This window comes from Prosopis cineraria, unplaced genomic scaffold (assembly GCF_029017545.1).
Source record: "Prosopis cineraria cultivar Desert tree isolate PC_DT_omini unplaced genomic scaffold, ASM2901754v1 PC10, whole genome shotgun sequence".
Lineage (NCBI taxonomy): Eukaryota > Viridiplantae > Streptophyta > Magnoliopsida > Fabales > Fabaceae > Prosopis > Prosopis cineraria.
The window spans coordinates 1,821,447-1,842,924 of NW_026555341.1; the positions used below are offsets into that span (position 1 = coordinate 1,821,447).

General features: G+C 34.0%; 3 protein-coding genes across 8 annotated transcripts; 2 read left to right on the forward strand and 1 right to left on the reverse strand.

Moving 5' to 3' along the window:
- Positions 1 to 1,155: 1,155 nt before the first annotated feature.
- LOC129321473 (alkylbase DNA glycosidase-like protein mag2) lies at positions 1,156 to 2,953 on the reverse strand. The gene is made up of 2 exons (XM_054967241.1): positions 2,736 to 2,953; positions 1,156 to 2,547 (listed from the first exon to the last, which is right to left on the reverse strand). The coding sequence occupies exon 2, from the start codon at positions 2,486 to 2,488 to the stop codon at positions 1,487 to 1,489; it is 1,002 nt and encodes a 333-aa protein (XP_054823216.1). The 5' UTR covers positions 2,489 to 2,547; positions 2,736 to 2,953; the 3' UTR covers positions 1,156 to 1,486.
- A 1,376-nt stretch (positions 2,954 to 4,329) lies between these two features.
- LOC129321471 (sugar transporter ERD6-like 6) lies at positions 4,330 to 9,418 on the forward strand. The gene is made up of 18 exons (XM_054967239.1): positions 4,330 to 5,254; positions 5,353 to 5,415; positions 5,511 to 5,600; positions 5,683 to 5,742; positions 5,834 to 5,899; positions 5,992 to 6,057; positions 6,145 to 6,220; positions 6,396 to 6,460; positions 6,599 to 6,691; positions 6,839 to 6,919; positions 7,036 to 7,120; positions 7,630 to 7,676; positions 7,753 to 7,815; positions 7,923 to 7,982; positions 8,067 to 8,132; positions 8,227 to 8,286; positions 8,504 to 8,618; positions 9,077 to 9,418. The coding sequence occupies exons 1-18, from the start codon at positions 5,060 to 5,062 to the stop codon at positions 9,187 to 9,189; spliced, it is 1,464 nt and encodes a 487-aa protein (XP_054823214.1). The 5' UTR covers positions 4,330 to 5,059; the 3' UTR covers positions 9,190 to 9,418.
- A 1,691-nt stretch (positions 9,419 to 11,109) lies between these two features.
- LOC129321472 (sugar transporter ERD6-like 6) lies at positions 11,110 to 14,941 on the forward strand. Of its 6 annotated transcripts, none has more exons than XR_008596009.1 (18): positions 11,110 to 11,534; positions 11,656 to 11,718; positions 11,830 to 11,919; positions 12,230 to 12,289; positions 12,380 to 12,445; positions 12,583 to 12,648; positions 12,746 to 12,821; positions 12,968 to 13,032; positions 13,132 to 13,224; positions 13,318 to 13,398; positions 13,472 to 13,556; positions 13,646 to 13,692; positions 13,773 to 13,847; positions 13,935 to 13,994; positions 14,072 to 14,138; positions 14,236 to 14,295; positions 14,412 to 14,526; positions 14,617 to 14,941. XR_008596009.1 is itself a non-coding variant. In XM_054967240.1 (16 exons), the coding sequence occupies exons 1-16, from the start codon at positions 11,394 to 11,396 to the stop codon at positions 14,292 to 14,294; spliced, it is 1,194 nt and encodes a 397-aa protein (XP_054823215.1). In that variant the 5' UTR covers positions 11,110 to 11,393; the 3' UTR covers positions 14,295 to 14,405. The 6 variants fall into 6 exon arrangements, 1 of the variants encoding a protein (XP_054823215.1); XR_008596010.1 differs by having other exon boundaries at positions 13,785 to 13,847; XR_008596012.1 differs by having other exon boundaries at positions 11,399 to 11,572; positions 11,808 to 11,919.
- Positions 14,942 to 21,478: the final 6,537 nt, after the last annotated feature.

The window sequence follows — 21,478 nt, forward strand, 5'->3', positions numbered from 1 at the left end:
AATTATTTTATTTTATAAAATATATTTTTTTGATACTTAAACAATATATAAGATTAACATATATAATATTTTAACATAAAGTGAGATAAAACTTAAAGAATTAATTAATATTTATATATTTTTAAAAATAAATTTTTTTATCCTTGCATAAATTTTTTCAGGCCTATTTTAACCAAAAATATCTGTTTGAAGTTCAAGTCTAAATTTTTTTAGGCAAATTATTACCGACTCTACCATAAACCCCCACTAGCCCACACTGATTCCTGATTAACACCTTTCCTAAACATGAAAAAAAATTGCAGAGTCCAATATTAAATCTAAAGCTGTACATTTTGAATCATTTTAAAAATTGTGTGCAATGTATTAGCCTATTTACAAAATAAATAGAATTAGTAAAATCAAACCCCATCAAGCAACTATGATCGGGCACGGCCAAAAAGGCCTACATTCGAAATTTGTAAATAAAAAAATTGTATAAAACAATAATTCTTTCTCGGGAAAATGCTAGTAAATCCTTTATTGGGACAGAACTTGATCTGAGACATACTAGCAATTTTCCCTTCTTTTTTTTTTTAAGCCCAGGCATAGCTTAAATCTAGATTGATGATAATTAGATACTGGGTAATTAAAAAAGTACGAACGTTATAAATACTGCCATCGAGTGGGAGAGAGCAAAGCATTAGCCATTATCATTCCTCACCCAGGTGGCCAGGACCTCCCAAGCCGATCCTCTTGCTGGTTTATCGAGGACAGAGGCATGAAATAATGTTGAACTTCCATAACTGGAGCACCTGCAATTCAATCGTGCCTGATGTGCACTAGATCGCCCTCGAGTAAGTGATCACAATGGGATTAAGTTGGTGGCTAATATGCTTTTATTATAGTTTTATTCGATTGGCTTTATTCTGATAACCAAAGCCAGAATAAGAAGATTTTCACCCTCCCATATCCATTCATGGTAAGGACTAGGACACCCACACCCAGAAAGCATGAGATCTCTATTGGCTACCTCACACATTAAAAAATCAACAGTGTTTGAGGCACTTGAGATAATAACAAGCCCAAATCATTCCTTCTGATAGGACCTCTATCATTTCCAAACTTACCGCAATAAACCCTGCATGACGATGACCAGCCATCCAAAATACAGAAATCTCACAGAAGAGTCGAATCCAGCAGTGCCCTTTCTTTCATCAATCACGTAAATCCCTGTACATTTCCAATAAGACACCTACGAGACGCAACATCAATAAACATTCCCTTTTCCTTTCAAATAAATATAACTATACCCGCACTTGCTAATTATAACAGGAATTGAGAAGTCCAATCGAACTTTATAAATGAGGGGTCACTGGATGTTAAATCAAACTTCTATGATAATTTAATAGCAAACCAAACACAAATTCACCATCTAGTTGAAGATGAAGATTGACAAAAGCACAAAATTCCAGGCTTGCAATTCCATTGAAGGGTAACATTGGTGAGGCTATTCCATTTGTTGCTGCTCTGGCACAGTATCACCCGCCAATGTCGACGCTACTTCTACAGCTGGCAATGTCGGCAAAACCTCCTTTGCTTCCATGAGCCTATACATATACCAAGACCCAACAGACCTATATGGCCTCCACTTCTCGCATAACTTCTCCATTTGCAAAGGCTTTGGCAATGCTTTAAGGCCATACAATCGCTCCACGCCTCTTTTAACAATCAGATCCCCTACAGGAAGAACGTCCGGTCTGTGAAGTGTGAAGATCATGAACATATGCACTGACCAAGGCCCAATCCCCTTCACCATAGTAAGCTTATTAAACAGGGTTTCGTCATCCATTTCAAGTATCGAAGAATCTGATAGTAAACCTTCCTTGTATTTGCTTGCCAGATCATGAAGGTAACCTGCTTTCTGTCCAGAGATTCCAACTTCTCGAAGTTGCTGTACCGACAGTCCGAGCACTGTCTCAGGAAGAACTGAAGCCTCGCCTCCACAGAGTGAGACGAAACGGGTGTGGATCGATTTGGCGGCCTGGTTAGAAAGTTGCTGGCAAACAATGCTTTTTGTGAGAGATAGAAATGCTGGGCGATGAGTAGGGAACTCGGGAGGGCGAAAAGAGTCAATACAAGACGCTAAGAGGGAATCAGACAAGCGCAAATGCTGGAGAGCGAGATCGATTTCGCCTTCCAACGTCAACGGCTTAACTATCATGGGCAAAACGGAGGGAGATGCAGATGGGGTTCCCTTCTCCGAAATGATAGCATTGGCTTCTGAGAGTGAAGCCTTGGACGCTTCTGCGTCGGCAATCTGGGGAAGTTTGTGATCATCTGCATCGGATGTGACTCTTCGAATTTTTCGAGCCCGAAATGAGATTTTGGAAGAATTTGGTGGAGGAGGGTGTAATGAAGGAGTAGCGGTCGTGGTTGTAGACTGACGATCCTCAGACTGAAGCTCCGAATTAGAAATGATTTTGGTTTGGGATCGAGTTAGTCTCCCCATTCTGAGAATTAGGGCTGTTTCTAGGGTTACGGGAGAGAAGCACGGATGCTGTAAAAGAACTGAAAACAAAAATAATTAAGGAAAAATTACCCAAAATAACCTCAAAAAAATTTATTTGCAGATAAGGATTTGGATCCTTTTTTGACATCAAACGAGACCCGCGTAATGATCATTTTCCTCTTATTAGAATTGCAAAGCAAACAAAGTGAAATGCAAACAATCTTCAAGCACGCAATCGATCGCATACCTATTGAAGGTCACTACGTCCTGGTTAATGTCAGCATTAGTGGTGGTCGTTGCTGGTGAAGTGAAAGAAGAATCAAGCACGTGTGGTGGTACATTAATGACGGCATTGGAGGACGATCTAAAGGTACAACATAGGAAGTTGTTGCCAGTTTTGTTAAGTTTGCAATATTTATTCAAATAATGCCATCGCTTTTTAAATTTTTGAGTGAAATTTCTTCTTCCATTTCAAATGGAGCAGGTTTGGTTAATTTTTATCAAAGTACATAATGGTGAAGGAAAAAAAACCAAAGAAAAAAGGAAGTCTAAAGTGACTGATTTGCACAAATTTAACCAGAATTCTTGGACAGAGAAAAAATATAAAGGGATGTTTGAGGAAATGATAGATGTGCAAGGGACACTTAAAAGAATTTGTCTGAAAAAAAGAGTAGTAAATATGATAAGATTGTAAAAGTTAAAAAGAAAAAGATCAGGAGGCACCCCCTCAAGTAAAAAAACCTGAAATTACTAATAAGATGCTTTCCAAAATAATTTACGAAAGCAGCAGTTTTTGCGAGAAATAATTTACAATTGAAGACTACGCTGTATAGAATTTGTAAGAGGTAATTTTAGGAAAAAATTAATAAATACTTATTAAGTTTTGTAATTTTATTTATAAGAAAATAATAAAATATACACGGTTTCTCTTGTGATAAAAATGGGTGAGTGTTTCATCTTGATTTTTAAATTTCATAATTTCAATTTTAATCCTGATTTTTAATTTCTGAAAGACTGAATTATATCTAATTTTAATTAATTTATTTCTTAATTATAAATAAACATAAACAAATTAAATATGTGTGCCTCTATTGAGATTAATACTGTGTATTATTCTTTTTAAAATCGGATTATCAACTATCATTGACGAATCGTCAAAAGGTGCTCACCTCTTCAATTACAGACATCAGTTAGTGCGGGTCAGGGGAGTGTGTTAAGAGTTATACGTGTCATTTATGAGGGTTTAATTGCAACCAAGCTCTAAAAAATTGGAAGTATTTTAATAAATTTGGGAAACTTATTTTTAAAATAAGTCTACTATTTGATATTTGGATGAAATTTTCTCTTATTTTTATCAAAACACCGGCAACCCGATCGCATTGCATTGAACGTCTGAATCAACGACAACTGCTTCCTCATATTTGAGATCACTACACGCCTGTTTTTTTATTTTGCCAAATCACACCTGCTTACTTTCGTTCAAGCATTTTTCGTGATTATGATAATCATGTGGATTTTTTTGTAGGATGTTATTGACCTCGGGATCTATTACAAGCGAAATAAAAGAAGATCAAAGAATTGCAATCAAAGAGAACAATTATTGGGAAAGAAGTGAATGCCTTGAGAGGTCAGTGCAAGAACTTGATCCATAATTTATAAATTTTATTGTGGATGTAAAGATTTTGTTGATAGATAATTTAAATCTCACTTAAATATTTTTGACAAAAATAAAAAAAAAAACAAAAGATACCAATGGAGGTTAGTAAATTATTGTTTTACCCGGCTTCACATTATGGTTTTTTAAGGCGATTTTCTGTTCCATAATCCAGAAAATGCGCCACGTAGCGAATCCATCTGACAAACATCTTTCATCGTCTCAAAGCACCTGGCGGCGGGCACCGACTCCACTGGATGGTGAACACAGCCACCCCCTATCACAAAATTTAGATTTCGATCTTTTAAAGTTATTCATTAGATAAGTTAGACGGACTCAGAGCAAGATCATAAGTAACATGAGCAATTTTAATTTTTTTTACATATCCATCTATTTTCTCCAGCTTAATAAAATTCGGATTCCATCATCTGCACGTTTCAAACTCTCAAATATTCTAATGATATTGTTTGCTGGATTCAGTTTTCAAAGTCGCATCCAAATTCTTTGTCCAGAAAAAGCATGTTAAATCCTCAATCAATAGTACATAAATCAAGAAGCAAACATCCACGTCAAAAATTATTGCGGTAAGATAAATCCTAGCACAATAATAGAGTATTGACAGAACAACAATGAATGGCGGAAACGATAACGAAAAATAGGGGGGAAAGTACTGTCATGAAATCCAGTCTGACACAATTTTGACGGCGAGCTGTACTTGGTAGAATTATTACTGAAATCCTTGGGAAGTACAAAAGATCAATTCACACTTATATATCGCTGTCTTCCCGTCCCCTCAAAACTTCGGAACTTCGGCAGAATTACAGTTATCTATCACTCACCCACTTGGATCTCTGGAAAATTATCATTCAAGTTCAATCCACAACTTCGACTTCGCTTGAGGTTCTGAGATTGCCGTGATGAGCTTCAGAGACGATAATGAGGATGGGAGGGATCTTAGGAAGCCCTTCCTTCAAACTGGAAGCTGGTACAGGATGGGCTCGAGGCAGTCCAGCATCATGGGCTCCTCAGCTCAGGTCATACGAGATGGGTCTGTCTCCGTTCTCTTCTGCGTCCTCGTCGCCGCCTTGGGTCCTATTCAATTCGGTTTTACGGTGCTTTATCTGTATCCAATCTTATTATATTTCGTCTTGATAATCATTGAAAGCTATTAGCGACCCCCCCTCCTTCTGTGATTATATGGTTTTTTCAGTGTGGGTACTCTTCTCCTACTCAAGAGAGCATAATCAGCGATCTGAACCTCTCCGTCTCGGAGGTTTGGCTGCATTTGTTTATGTATTTAATTGAATGATGTTCCAAATTTCATGTTGATAATAATAATTCTTTGGCCGAATATATTATCGATTACAGTTTTCTCTGTTTGGGTCTTTATCAAACGTGGGTGCGATGGTGGGAGCAATAACCAGCGGTCAAATGTCAGAGTACATTGGGCGTAAAGGGGTAACTATGATTTTTGTGTTTATTTACTCTTGCAAGGCTATCTACGACTGCGATGTGTGATACCTCGGTGTTTGAATTGCAGTCACTAATGGTTGCCGCAATCCCCAACATAATAGGATGGCTTGCCATTTCTTTCGCGAAAGTAAGCAATAATATGGGAACTTTTATTTGATACCCTATTCCTTCTTTATCTTAGTTTATAACCTTATATTTTGATTGCTGATTCTATATAGGACTCATCTTTTTTATTCATGGGGCGGTTATTGGAAGGATTTGGCGTTGGGATAATTTCTTACGTGGTAATAACCTTGATAGCCCTGTTTTCTTTTCTTATATGCTGGGATCCATAGGAAAAATTCTGAATGGAAATAGTTGTCTTTCTTTTCTCAAGGTACCTGTTTATATTGCTGAGATATCACCTCAAAACATGAGAGGTAGCCTTGGATCAGTTAACCAGGTAGGCTGCTTAATGTTGCTCCTTAATCCCACCTTAATCTGCTCCATTATTCTATCTATTTTTAATATTTGTCTTCTGTTTGCTCAGCTCTCCGTCACAATTGGAATACTGCTGGCTTATCTGTTCGGCCTTTTTGTGAACTGGAGGTTGCTTGCAGTTCTAGGTAAATTCCTTATTATTAAATCATGCAGACTGTTTTGAATGTTTCGAAGTTGCATGCATATCTGACATCAAACAGTTGACAGAATATTTTGAGATAGGTGCTTTAAAACATTTTGTTTAGTTGATATCATTATTATTTCAAGGACATTCTCTTAGTATGTTCCTTCCTTTTGCAGGAATTCTACCATGTACGGTGCTAATTCCTGGGCTATTCTTTATACCAGAATCTCCCAGATGGCTGGTATGAATCATCTGCCATTTAACTTGGTGCTGATTGAATTTCTGTACCTTTGCTATAGCTGATTTATATCTTTCTCTATTTTCTTCCCGGTTTTTTCTTTTCGTTGTTTTTTTTTTTGGGGGGATTTGGCAAAACCAGGCCAAGATGGGGATGACAGAAGAGTTTGAGACTTCCTTGCAAGTTTTACGGGGATTTGACACTGATATCTCTGTTGAAGTGCACGAAATCAAGGTATTTTGCTCATTCTGCCACCTAAAATAGCAAAACAACGTTGATGAAATGCTATGATGCATGATGATAAGTGTAGGCGAGGTGTGATTTGGTGTCTATAACCTGCACTGAGAGCCATTTTTTGCTAAGCCGAATTCTCTTTCTCAGCGATCTGTGGCATCAACAGGAAAAAGAGTTACAATTCGATTTGCAGATCTCAAGAGAAAAAGATACTGGTTTCCTTTGATGGTATGCTATAATTCATCTTAATTGCGGTCTCCATCTGTTTCCTAGTTTGATATATTATTATTTATTCACATGAGAGTTTGAGAAACCTAAACTTTAGGGTAATAAAGTGACTGCAGATAGGAATTGGATTACTTGTCCTCCAGCAATTGAGTGGTATTAATGGAGTTTTGTTCTATTCAAGTACCATCTTTTCAAATGCAGGTTAGACTTGCTAATCAGCTGTCAGCTGTTGATTTTATTTTTCATATAATTTTCTTGTTCATTTTTATATATTTTTTATAAAAAGGGGTGGGGATTCAGATATTGGGGAATGGGAGGATTGGGACATATGTTAAATGTTTTTTCAGGATGAAGAGGAGTTAAGAATCCTCGAAATTCATACATTTGACATGCTACAACATGGTTTTAGATGAGATATTTGTTGACTTGTACTACAAATTGGCATAATCTCCAGTTCCTGTTGTCCTCCCATGACTTTTGTGGTTCTTTTCATGTCATAGTGATGTGTTTAAAAATTTATTGACTCTGGATTTTGGCTGCGTTGCTGATTGAGCCTGTGTAAAGATGGTGGTTGGTTCCCCTGTATTATTTAAATTTCTTATTTGTTAATTTTCAGCTCTAAGTGGTGAAAAACTAATTTCTAACATTAGATGACAGTTGTGGTAGCTCCAAAGTGCTCTTTCTGAAATTTGACTTCCTTCTTGTGCCAGGAATTTCATCCAGCAAGACTGCTACAGTTGGTCTTGGAGCTGTTCAGGTTCGCCATTATGCCATAAAATTCATGTGAATATCAAGATAGTAAATTCGCTCTCTTTAACAACTATCTTTTCCAGGTTTTGGTGACTGCAATCGCAGCTTGGTTGGCGGACAAAACTGGCCGGAGGGCTCTCTTAATAGTATGTATCAAGGACAAATCAAATTTCTAAAAAACTTATTGACACGTAATGTTTTAGACGATGAACATGGAATTTGAAAATTCTGAAATCTGTTATTGCTTCTGCAGATATCCTCCTCTTTAATGACATTTAGCCTCATCCTTGTTGCTATAGCATTCTATTTGGAGGTTGGCACTTGGTAACGGCACTAGCTTGGTGTACTGTAAGGAGCTCTGCTTTATTTATAATTTGTTTTATCTTTATTAATACAGGCTGTCGTATCAGAGGGGTCTAATCTATACAGCATTTGGGAAATAATCTCGGTGGTTGGGCTTGTGGTATGTTTCTTGGGAGTTGGGATATGTTTGATGTCCTTTTTATTCTTTGAAGTATCTTGAGTACTCATCAGTTGAATCAACTGTTTTTCTCTAGGCAATGGTGGCTGGCTTCTCTATAGGGCTTGGACCAATTCCTTGGCTTATAATGGCTGAGGTATTCAAAGCTTGTATTTCACTATTCAGATTAAATAAGGGCAAGGAGAATCAAGTCGTTAATTCCTTATTCAGAAAATGCTTTTGGGTTTCCTTATGTATTCTTGTTTCTTAAGGCACTATGCGTCTCGCAAACCCTTAGAAATATGGGTCACAGGTATAATTGTTTACTGGATACGCTGGGAGTCACTCACTTTTTTCTAAATCGTCATTTTCAGATACTTCCAGTGAATATAAAAGGCCTAGCTGGCAGTGGAGCCACCTTGTTGAATTGGTTTACTTCTTGGGGGATCACAATGACTGCAAACTTGCTTTTATCTTGGAGCAGTGGAGGTCTCTCTCTCTCTCTCTCTCTCTCACTCACCTTAGTTCACCTAGGACCTGCAAGTGGCATTGTGAAAACTATGATGACCATTGCATTTATACGCATAAATCATCATAATACCTTTATGTTTGGGAGTTCATGAGATAATGGAAAGAAATGGATGCATGGGGTGAAACGAAAAGAGCCATACCATTGTTTGAAAGTTCCATGAGATAAAAGAGGGAATCATTAATGGAATGGAATAACATACAGATTATTTTTCTAATGTTACTTGCATAGCTTGAATATGAATTTACCAAATTTTTAGCCAACAAGATATAATTTTAATTGGACCCACATGATTTGCTCTTTGCATGGTCCCCGCCAGTAGGCCACCCAATACCACTAACCCGTTAAACACATTCTTGCATGTCGTGTCGTGACATGTGTGCCTATCAATACAATGATGAATTTTGACTGTCCGCAGGAACATTCACGATCTATGCGGTAGTAGGGGCCTTTACCATTGTTTTTGTAGCAATTTGGGTCCCTGAGACCAAGGGGAGAACTTTGGAAGAAATTCAGTCATCCTTTAGATGATCTTGTTCCAAGCGCACTTGTTTCAACAGACCATTATACCAAATATCTTCTGTTGTTTTATCAATTCTATTTATATTCCTATGTATTGGTTGATGTGTCATTTTCTTTTTCACTGCATGCACGAGCTGAGTTGGATCTGAATTCAAAACACATGTAGAAGTTTCTTTCTTCGCAAATAAACAAAGCAGTCAGTTGAGATTATTAATTGCAGATAATCGATTTTTATCTTGATCCTTTGAGCATTGTTGCTGACTAATCATGATGAACATAGAAGCGTTAGTCTGTGGATTTTATAGTTTCTCATTCTCCACAGCAGATTTATGAGGATTAGAGAATATAAAGGGATAAATGTACAGAATGTCAATTCGTTTGTAAAACCATAAACATTCTCCCCATCCTTTACATTTCGGGATTGCCTACGTTTGTAAATGAATAGATTGGTAGGCTCCTTGAATAATTCGAGACTGCTGCTGATTATTCAGAAAGGCTATAGCATGAGCATTTTCTTAGGATCTGTTTGGATTTTAATTGAGTATAATTAATTATAAAAATTAGTTATTAATATAATTAATTATATTATAATGCAATCTATTTGGATATTAAAAATGATTTTAGTGGTATAAATTATCATAAAGGATATTGTTTTTTAAAATTAAATTATTGATAAAATTATATTTAATATTATTAAATTTGTTAAACTTTATTTAAGAAATAAAATATATTATTCAATAGCAAAATTGAATATACAAGTAATTTCTCAAAGTTTATTTTAAAACATAATTCTGATTCAATAATTAATTATTAATTTTTTTTGCTGTTTGGATAATTTCTCCAAAAATTGATTATTTGAACCCCAAAATTGATTATAATGTCAAACAGGCCGTTAGTTTAAGGTCGCGTCAAAAAATATTTGGAGTTCTAGGCATATTATTAAATATTAAAAAGCTTAGTGTATTGTAATTTATTAATGTTTACTAACATCATTCTAATTTTCAGAGTTGCAAGGTGTGACAAAGTTTACAAATACTATAATTACTGTATAAGATTTCGCTCTTAATAAACAATACAGTTAATTCATTTAATGTTATCTTACAAATTAATTTATTTTAAATATAATTAAACAAAATTTTGTTTGCACATAGATATCCTTCAAATAGGGAAAGTTAAAATAGAAAAAAAAAAATTTAAACACTAACCAATAACAGCCACTTAAATTTTTAAAGTATTGTCCTATAAATAATGTAAATTTGTGAAAAAGAATTTAAACTATTAATATAAGTTAATATTTTAGTTAGATTTTTATTTTTTTATTTTATATTTATATTAATACTTTCCATTCTAAAATTAAATCTTTTTTTTTTTGCCAAAACATTCTAAAATTAAATCAAGTACTCAATATTATCTTCTTTCCAAAGTTTTTAAATTTTTGAGATTTCAATTATATGAAACAATTTGTGTCATTAATAAATCATTATATCAAACATTTAATACGAGCATTTTTTTAAAAAAATATATCTATTGATTTTGATGATTTAATTATTTATTACTTATAAAAAACATTCATTTGTGAACGTTCAACGTTCCATGTAAATATGATTGGGGTGTTAAATTAATTTGGACTGAAAAGAAGAACGCCAGAGCCTATTTAAAATTATTTTTATTTTATTATTTTTAGAAATGATGTTTTGTAGAATATATTGTGAAAATAAAAATAATAAAAATAATTTTTTTATTTTGCCTCTAGAATAATAATTTTAAAACACTTAAAAGATATTTTTATTTTTTTAATCTCCAAAATTTTTTTAAAAACAGTTATCAAATAATTTTTTTATTTTTTTATTTTTTGGCTCCGGAGAACAGTCCCACAAAATAGATTACGAAACATGTCCTTAATCTTTCGAAAAAGACGAGCATCTTAAACAGGGCAAAGGACACGATCAAGGGATCGGGATCGCCTTATTTCTCGCACGCCCAGATGACGCGGACAAGTCTCCGACACTCTCATTTGTAGGCACCTTGCTGGCTCACTCATGGAGGAACACATAATCCTGAAGCTTCTCCTATATAAAGCATCTCACATCCTTTTCTTTACCTTTTTACAACCTCAAAGAATCCAATATATATATATATATATATATCTTTTTATTATTGTTGTTGATGAAGACTGACGGACTCATCCGTGAAATCCCGGGACGTAAGCAGCAATGAATTCGAGGAACGATGTGGAGAACAGCGCGAGCGTGAGGAAGCCATTCCTGGGATCAACCAATGCTCGAGAAAGCTCTCTCTTTGTTTTGGTCTGCGTCCTCATAGTTGCGTTGGGTCCTTTCCAGTTCGGTATCACGGTGCTTCACATTCATACCCCCATCTCGTTGAATACGACGTCGTGTACATGATCCCTCTTTAAGCTTTTTTTTTTTTTTAATATTGACTGACTCGTATCTCTGTCATAATATATCCGTGCAGTGCGCGTATTCTTCTCCAACTCAAGTGAATATAATTAGAGATCTAAATCTCTCAATCTCAAGGGTCTGATCATTCGCTTCTCTCTCAATTATTTGACTGTGTTTTGGCCGCCATTTTTTGTCCTTTTTCTTTAATTACTTGATTCACTCTAGATGAATATAATGATGGGATCAGTTCTCTATATTTGGATCACTGTCGAACGTGGGTGCCATGGTGGGAGCAACATCCAGTGGTCAAATAGCAGATTACTATGGGCGTAAGGGGGTATTATACTGTTCTATATAACTTTCTGGTTGCTATGATTGGAAAAATGAAAAAAAAAAAAACAAGAAGAAGAAAAGAATGGGCCACTTGTAAAAATTTTAAGTATTGGTTTGTGTACAGTGTACACACAAGGAGTTGTTAAAGCATTCTCATTTCTGGAAGCACTAGATCTTTGTACGTTTCAGAGCTATGAGATACGCGTCCTTAATGAAAATCATCCGCCTAATAACAAATATGAATCCCGAAATTTAAGTCGTCCTCGTTATAAACTAATGAATGTTGTTTTGGCTTTGCCGATATGACTATGCAGTCCCTGATGATAGCTGCCATCCCAAATGTCATAGGATGGCTAGCCATTTCTATGGCCGGTGTAAGTGCTGAGTGGTCAAATACCAAAGCTATTAATGCCCTTAGCAACTTCCCTACATTTTAACGATATATAATGCCCCTGAATTTGTAGGAATCATCGCTTCTATTCCTGGGGAGACTGTTGGAAGGTTTTGGTGTCGGAATAATATCTTATGTGGTAATCTATCGAACCCGACTTTTGTACATGTCCACTTCCTCTGCTCTCTATAGTTTTTTCCAACTTATAAATCGGAATGTCAGATAAATTGATTAATTAAGGTAAAGCACTTTTTTAAAACAGTTTTTATGTCTTAGGTACCTGTCTATATAGCAGAGGTATCACCTCGAACCATGAGAGGTAGCCTTGGATCTGTGAACCAGGTTGATTCCATTTTCATGCTGCTTTGAATTGAGTCTTAAAATTGTTCGTTGACAAATGATCGATTTTCATAACTCTGTTTATTTTCCCCCCTTTTAGCTTTCAATTCAGATAGGAATAATGATAACTTATCTGGTGGGGCTTTTTGTCAACTGGAGAGTGTTAGCAGCTCTTGGTAAGTCCCTAATTATTCTCGTTTCTCCAAGGTCAAATTAACTTTTCTGTTTTCCATGTTTTTTTTCCCCCTGAAATGATTGATAACTCAAATTCAGTAACAACAATAATAAAAATATAGTGAACCATTTATCCAATTCTGTGCAGGAAGTTTGCCTTGTGCTATTTTAATACCTGGGTTATTGTTCATTCCCGAATCTCCTAGATGGTTGGTATGCATCGTGAAAAATATTTTAATGCCATAAATGCAACTGATTCTGCTACATCTTCACGTCACCACTGTCTGAGTTTCTCTTGCATGGGGTTTCCAGGCCGGAATGGGGATGAAAGAAAAGTTTGAGGCTTCGTTACAAGTTCTTCGAGGACCTCATGCTGATATTACGATGGAAGCTCGAGAAATCCAAGTACCCGCCATGTTAACCCGGTCTTGTTAGAAACTTTAAATATAAACTTGGGAACGAGACAAGACACTATACTGAACTATGTTCTTGGGACAGGAATCACTGTCGTCCACCGACAAAACAGAAACAGTCCAGTTAGCAGATCTTAAGAGAAGAAGATATTGGTTTCCTTTAACGGTCTGATCCCTTCTCATTCCTCTTGTTATTTTCCTTGTTTGGTTAGTTCCGAAGAATATCAGAGTTGTTGCAGGTAGGGGTCGGATTGCTTGTGCTTCAGCAATTAACTGGTATGACGGGAGTTTTCTTCTATTCTAGCAAGATCTTTGCAACCGCAGGTAAAGAACCACTTTACCGTAAAATTGCCTGTCGTCTGAGTTATCTATATGATCTCCTGACTGTGAGTTTCATTTCCATGGTATAATAGGGATTACGTCCAGTGATGGTGTTACATTTGGATTTGGGGTTATTCAGGTCGAAAACTGTATTCTGAAGTATTGAGCTTAATATTCAACAGTTTTCTAATTAATGAATTCACATTACTTTTCTAATAGTTAGATGCGCAGGTGGTGATGTCCGGGTTCACTGTGTGGCTGGTGGACAAAACTGGGCGGAGGGTGCTTCTGACGGTGAGTATATTATGCAAACAAACCTTACAACAGATCAAATATCCACCAAAATTTATGTTTGATTAGAAATATGAAAACTCTTCGCAGGTATCATCCATTCTGATGACACTTAGCCTCGTTGTTATTTCTACAGCATTCTTCATGGAGGTTGGTGATTCAGAAATCACGAGTTGATGTCACGAGTTTGATTAGCACTGATCCAAAATCGTTTTGATTGCTTTCAGGGAGTCATATCAAACGATTCTGACCTACAAAAAGTTCTGGGGATGCTCAGTGCCGGGGGGGGTTGTGGTATGAATTTATACATATACAGGCATGGTTTACATATCTCTGCGTGCGTGCTTCAGGTTCTTCCATCAGCAATGACTCTCTGCATTTTGTTGTTTAGGCTATGGGCGTTGGTTATTCTCTAGGCATGGGACCGCTGCCCTGGCTTCTGATGTCTGAGGTATGCAAACATATGCATGTGTTGTACATCAAATGTAGGCTCAAGAGTGGATTTCCAGAAGGAATTTTTACAGAAGAACATAGTGAAATTTCATCAAATGGGGCTTTCAAATGCAGATACTTCCACCGGATATTAAGGGCCTTGCTGGAAGCTTGGCCACATTTTTAAATTGGTTCACTGCGTGGGGGATCACCATGACCGCCAACTTGCTCTTAAATTGGAGCAGTGCAGGTCAGTGAGTTCATTCAGTCAACGTCTTGCCTTCGTCTCTCTGATTTCGCGCATGGCTTGGAATATAATACATGTCCTGGTTGCGAACAGGGACTTTCGCCATTTATGCAGTTTTCTCCTTCTTTGCGGTTGCTTTTGTCAAACTTTGGGTTCCTGAGACCAAGGAAAAAACTTTGGAAGAAATTCAGGCAGCGTTTATCGGATGATTTCTATTTTGATAAGGTTGATAAATTTGTGATGTGTAGTTTTCCGTTCTCAAGGTTTGCTCGGATATACATTGCATTGTTGAATTCTGTTGGGATTAGATTATTTAGAAGGATAAATAGGAGAACATCGGCTCATAAAAGAGCGTTTTCTACTTTCTATACAAATTCTTTAAGTCAGTCAAATTCAGATCTAACTCTCTCTTTCTTTATATGTTCATTTAATTATTTATTTGATTTGATGGTCTTATATTTATCATCATCACTCAAATACTTTTTAATACAAAAAGGTCATAATATTTTTTATGGTAGTAATTAAATAAGTAATATATTTAGTTTAATTCCACCCGTTAATAATCTTACCCCATTAAATCAAACAAAAAATAAATAATTTGATGAGATTAAGTATGGGAAGAGACACGAAAAGAGAATGTGGAGAGGATTGAACACCTCCTAATCATCAAAGAGTGTGATGTAAGTGGACTTGACTGTAATCTCCGTCTTGTGCGGTGGTTCTGTCGTGATGGAACCGGAGCTAATTGAGTCGTGAGGCCCAAAAGAAAATTGAGGTTTACGACAATTTAATCTTGTTTGGAAAAGATTGATAGGGAATAGCTTTTGTTTCAGAACTGGGATTAAGGTTAAAAAAAAATGAAGTTTTTTGGAGTGAAATTTTGTTGCCAACTATCTTTTTCTTTCGAAAAAAAGAGCACGTCTGGAGGATCCAAGGCACCACATTCAATTCTCAAGCAGCTGGCTTTCTACTCAAAAAATTGTGATCTCCAATAAATGTGATAGCATTATTGCTCCTTCGTAAATAATGTGTAGAAATCGCGGGGTATAAATGGGGCCAGGGTTTCATATTTCCCGCTCCCGTTAGTCAATGGACCCTGGGCCAAAGAAGGGTTAGTCTCGTCTCTGTGTTAGCGTGTTTAGCTAACCAAAAGCATATATGGTTTCTACCCAAAAAAAATAAAAAGCTTATATGGTATACCATGGAATAAAATATAATTAAATTTAATTTAAAATATTAAAATTATCCAATAAAAATATTTAAATAAAGATATTGATTTATTAAAGACAGTTTTAATTATTATTGAATAAGAATTTGTAAAAGTTTCAACCTTCCTCCTCCTTTCTTTCCTTCTCTTCCCTTCTCGTTTTACATCAATTTGATATCAAATTTAGATTTCCATCACATTTTTGCTGCTAATCTTAGAAAATGCAACTTTTTCATTAAAATTCAAATGTCCAAACAAAACATAGTGAACTTACTATTTAGCACAACTAACTAGAGTGTCTCCATCACCTTCCACGAATTTGTTCATTGTTGGATCTTAAAATTTTGCAATTTTTTCATATGTTTGCAGCATTTTGGGTAATTTTTTATTTTTTATTGATTTAAATTTTTGTATTCCATAAAAATAGGGAACAAAGAGGAAAAAAGGAAAACAAAAAGAGAAAAGGAAAATGGAAGAATAAAAGAAAAAAAAGAGGAAAAAATTTTCATGATGCTTAATTACTAATATGATCTACAATACATACACACATTTAGGCTATTGATACGAATATGCTGATCCACCACAACGTGCTTAGTAGCAAGAGGATTGTTCTCATCGGCATCCATGTAAAAAATATCAACAACAGTATGCCTATCCGTCGCAGGATACTTATTAGCAAGAGAGCTATTGGTATGTTTATGAATAACAACGATATGAGTACACAAGTCGTTAGTGATATGAGCAAGCTCATTGTGACAATTACATGATTGTGTTTATCAATATGAGGATGATACACATTGCCATTGTGAATATGCTAACTTTTAAGAGGACGTAGACCAAATTATAGTTAAAATGGATTACTTTCAACAAGAACAAAATTATTATTTTGACAAGCTTAGGAAGGGTTGTAGTAAAGTTAAGAAGGCAACTTATGAGATTAAGAGGATAGTTAATGAATTGAGGAAACAAATGGAAGAACAAGTATCAAGCAAGCTAATAATGATAGAAGCTCCTTCCTTACCAGTAAAAGATTCTCCAAACAATAATCAAATTATCTACTATACACTAGTACAAGTGGCTCCTTCTCAAATTGTTCCTAGCAAGGATTAATCTCATTGTGCTATAACCATTTATCGTCTGCAGGCTATGTCTTCCATGGTCACTCCGCTACTTAATGGTCAAATCTAACAATGCCCTGTCCATTAAAAAGATTTTCTAGAGATTCTTCATGGTCAAACTACTCATTCTTATCAAAGCTTGTTCACTTGCTACCTAACTTGTTGGAAGGAATTCCCAGATGCTCAAAGCTTTCTTTTTCAATGTCTTACTTGCTGGAAAAGATTTTTAGATTTGAGCACTCTACTGAAATTTATCTCACATTTTCCTTCCTTGATCCATACCTTAATTTTAATTCATCAAAAGCTAAGTTCCTCAAATGGGGAGAAATGATGTAATGTGGGATAAAATATAATTAAATTTAATTTAAAATATTAGGATTATCTAATAAGGATACTAATTAATTATAAATATTTTCAATTATTTATGTTTTTTTATCTTAGATATGAGTATATTGAGGATTTGATTTAGGCTTAGGATTTGAGATTTGAATTTAAGTCATTATTATTTTATTATTTTAAGACTCTATAAATAGAGCTGGCGGTTTTCATTTGCATTCAATCTTGATTATTATTGAATAAAAATTTAGGTTAAGGTCTAATTTTATTCATGTATTTATTTTTTAGGAGTGCTGGGTATTCTATACTCTTTATTGGAGCAATTTTATCCCAAGACTATTTTTTCAAGGAGCAAAAATCTCCATTAATGAATTATTAACTCTACTGTTATATGCTAACGTGGCATGTGTGTAGGGCCCATACATAGTGACATGTAAGACTTTGACTATATTTTTCGATAATAATCTTCCTTTGAACTTTTTTTTAAGAGCGTTGAGCATCCTAAAGTTTTTTTTAAGGGCATTGAGTACCTTCAAGTCTTATTAAAATAAAATTTAATAAATATTACTAAAATATCAAATATTTTCACATTTAATAATTTAAAATTATTTATAAACATTCTTTCAAAATTTATAATTATTTTTTAAATATTAACAATTCAAACTAGCATTTTATAAATTTATAAATGACTTCTTTCCAAGACAATGTCCAAATTATTACACTTTCTATGCATGTCGGAACTTATATTTTTAAGATTGATTAAGTTCCTTAAATTTTTTTTGTCAACTAACGATCTTCTTCTAAAATATTACATTATCCAAATTTAATACTTTTTGTATATTTTAGTGTTAGGGATAAAATTAAAAATATGACAATCAGAATGAACAAAATGACAACAAAAATATTTATTTAAAAGATATAGCTTATTCCATTAATGTGCTATAAAAAAGTCACTTAACAAAAAAAAAATTGAAAAGATGAAAAGAAAAAATCCCTTCATTAATTTATAGATACATTCCTTTTATTTTTAAAATATTATAAATATTAAATTGGGTGATGTAATATTTTAAATAATAATATTTAAATTATTAAATATTAAAATACTTAATATTTTCACAATATTTTTTAAATTTTATTTTAATAAGATTTTAAGGTGCTCAGCACTTCTAGAAAAAAAATTTTAAGGTATTTAACACTCCTAAAAAAAAGTTCTAGGGCGAAATAACACAAAAAATATGATCAGAGTCTTACATATTATTGTACATGGGCCTCACACACATGCTACCTTAGTATATAATGATAGAGTTAATAATTCATTAACGGAAGGGGATTTTTGCTCATAAAAAAATAGTTCAGGAATAAAATTATTCTACTTAAGAGTATGTGATGCTTAGTGCTCCTAAATAATAAGTATAAGAATAAAATTGGATCTTAACTTACATTTTTTTTTAAAGAATTTTGGACTTCCTCCTCCTCCTTTCTCTTCTCTTTCGTCCTCCTCTTCCCTTTCCATTTTACATTAATATCCAAAAATATGCCACGCGTCAACAGACATTCTTGCATTTGAATGATTAGGAGGACATATTAATCTCTAATTAAGGAAGAAAATACTTGAAGGACGATATAAAGGCTTGAATAATACCACATTACTTTTGAACAAAACACTCATATATATCAATAAATTTATTAAATACACTTTATAATTTTATACCTTTTCTAAATAAGAATATAAATTTTTAAATGTGTCATTTATTTAATACTCAATTTATAGAATAATATTAAAAAAAGAGACTATATAGATATGATAAGAAAACATTGAAAACGAATAATTAATAAAACATTGTTTCTGTAAAAATATCTGTTAATTTTTTATACTAGATCTCTTTTAAAAAAGTTTTGTAAATTAGGGCTGGGGAATATATTGGAGCAGAGTCATTGAAATGTATTTGGAGTGGACCCTGACTCACTCAATACCTCGAAAACGAGATAAGGTCATGGTCGCACAACAGAAGCTCGCCCCTAGCTGCCTATGATTTATATATTTTAAGGTTCAAGGACCGTGTGATATAATCAAATGGAAAACAGTTGTTTGAAACTTGTAATCATATAGTCCCTTCATTTAAAAATATATTTAAAAATATAAAATATTTTTAATTTTTTAATGTGTAATTATTGCATTTGTAAAAAAAATATTTCTATTAAATAAATTAATTTATATTTATTTTAGGTTAAAACACCCTATTAAATAGGGATGATATAAAAAGATAGAGTTAGTTGAAAGATAAATAATTACTTTATTAAAAAATAATATTAAGTTAAAAATATTTTTTATTTTTGAACGGAATAAGTAAGGTAGTTTTTTATTGAGCTATAATGAAATGATATGGGTATTTTTTTTTGTCACCCTTTGTAAATAAATATGCACGTGGATCATCTCCATTGTATTTTTCTCTATTATATTTTTATGAGATTTTTGCCCATATAACTCATTTAATAGAACCAAGCAAAGATAATGGCTTGACATTTCAAATATTTTGCAATATAGCCAGATTAATGTTTAAGTTAAATTGAAATGACAGAAACACCATTTCTCCTCAAATATGAAATTTTATTCTCATTCTCAAAATTGAAATACATTATGCCTATTAAGTTGACAGTGAAGTATTCAAAAGTATTTGAATATTGAAGTAATATATCATTGTAAATGAGTCATGATTATAATTATAGAGTTATGCAAATTATGCTATTCAATTATACAATTTTTTTTATTTGTTTTGCCGATAAAAGGAAAAAATCACACTGGTTACATTGTAAAATTTTTAAAAACTTCTTCCATGATGTTTGGTTAATATATTTTTCACAATCATTAGGCCAATTTATTCTATTTTTATTACAATTCTTCATCATTGAAATCAAATTTTAATGTTATAATTTGTCTTTTAAAATCATCAAATTTAACCTGATAGTCTACAATTCAAGTGGTCTCTCTAGTAAGTAGAGAGAAATCGCTTCCATTTTAAACACGTGCAGACTGCATGAAGCGGCTTCTCTCTAGCTGTTTTTTAAAGACCGAGGCTTTTATAACTAAATGTGAACCATCATATTGAATTTATTAGTTTAAAGTTGATGGTTTTGCATATCATTATTTCTTTCTTTCTATTGAAGGCTGAGCCTCTGATGAAAGAAAAACAAATTAATCCCTAAACATTAACACGTCCCTAGTCAAATCATGCCACACAAGGTCCTTGCGCCGACCGCCGAGGGCGAGGATCACTGATGATGGTATCATTTCCTCTTAACCACGTCAACGGTAGTTTTGCCAACCAGTCAAATAAACAGTTAGCCTTTTTGTTAACGTGATTTTAAAATGAGTCATAGTCATGTATGATAAGTTTTCTGATTTCTTTCATTATGTACGTTAAAAGTCGGATGATTTTTGTCTTGAAGATATGTGCATATCATCACTTCACCCATGCGGCTGCCATGTTTACTATATGTTTTATCTGCCTAGAGTTATCAATGGATCGGATATTAAATTATTCAACCTTGTCCAACAAAATTCATAAAAAATGTACTGCGTATATCATTGTAATTACTATCACAAAAAATTATACTTTGTACTGCTAGCAAAACAAATTGTAAATGGAGCTCCTGAAAATTGACCAGTAAATTCAATTGCGTTAACAAGTAAGTGGCAGCTTTAATTTGCTCTTTGGGTTCCATTCCAAGTATTGGCACTTCTTTGGGCAGATTAGATTCCTTTCTATCGAGCGATAGATCTGGGGATTGCGCTCCTGTGAAGGCGTTTGATTCAGCCTCTCACTTTCTTTTGATCCTCTGATCTGTCATGGATTTGTACCTTTAAAAGCTTTTTTCTGTCGAACAATGCCCTTTTTAGTTATCAAGGACCATAAAGTTTAGGTTGTTTTAATCTGAAAAATTAAAAAAATAGTTTCAGTAAATTCGAATTTTCAACAGTACATAAGTATGAGCTAATGGTCTCTCAGGCGCAACAACTTTCACATTCTTATCGATCATAAGTCCTCTACATATTGTATCTCAAGCATTTCATTATCAAGGTTTTACTTAGTCTGCGGCTGGCATTGTATTTGTACAGTCAATGCACAGCTCATGATACATGTTATTCTATTGAGTTGGTGCCATAATTAAAAATCTACAAGCAGAGACTTGGCTATCGTGGAAGGGGGAGCTAGGGAGCAGTTCATCTAATTAAAATATTCTCTGAGGATAAAAGTTAGTACAAAAAGTTCCCAGCCAGCGTAACGCGAGCTCC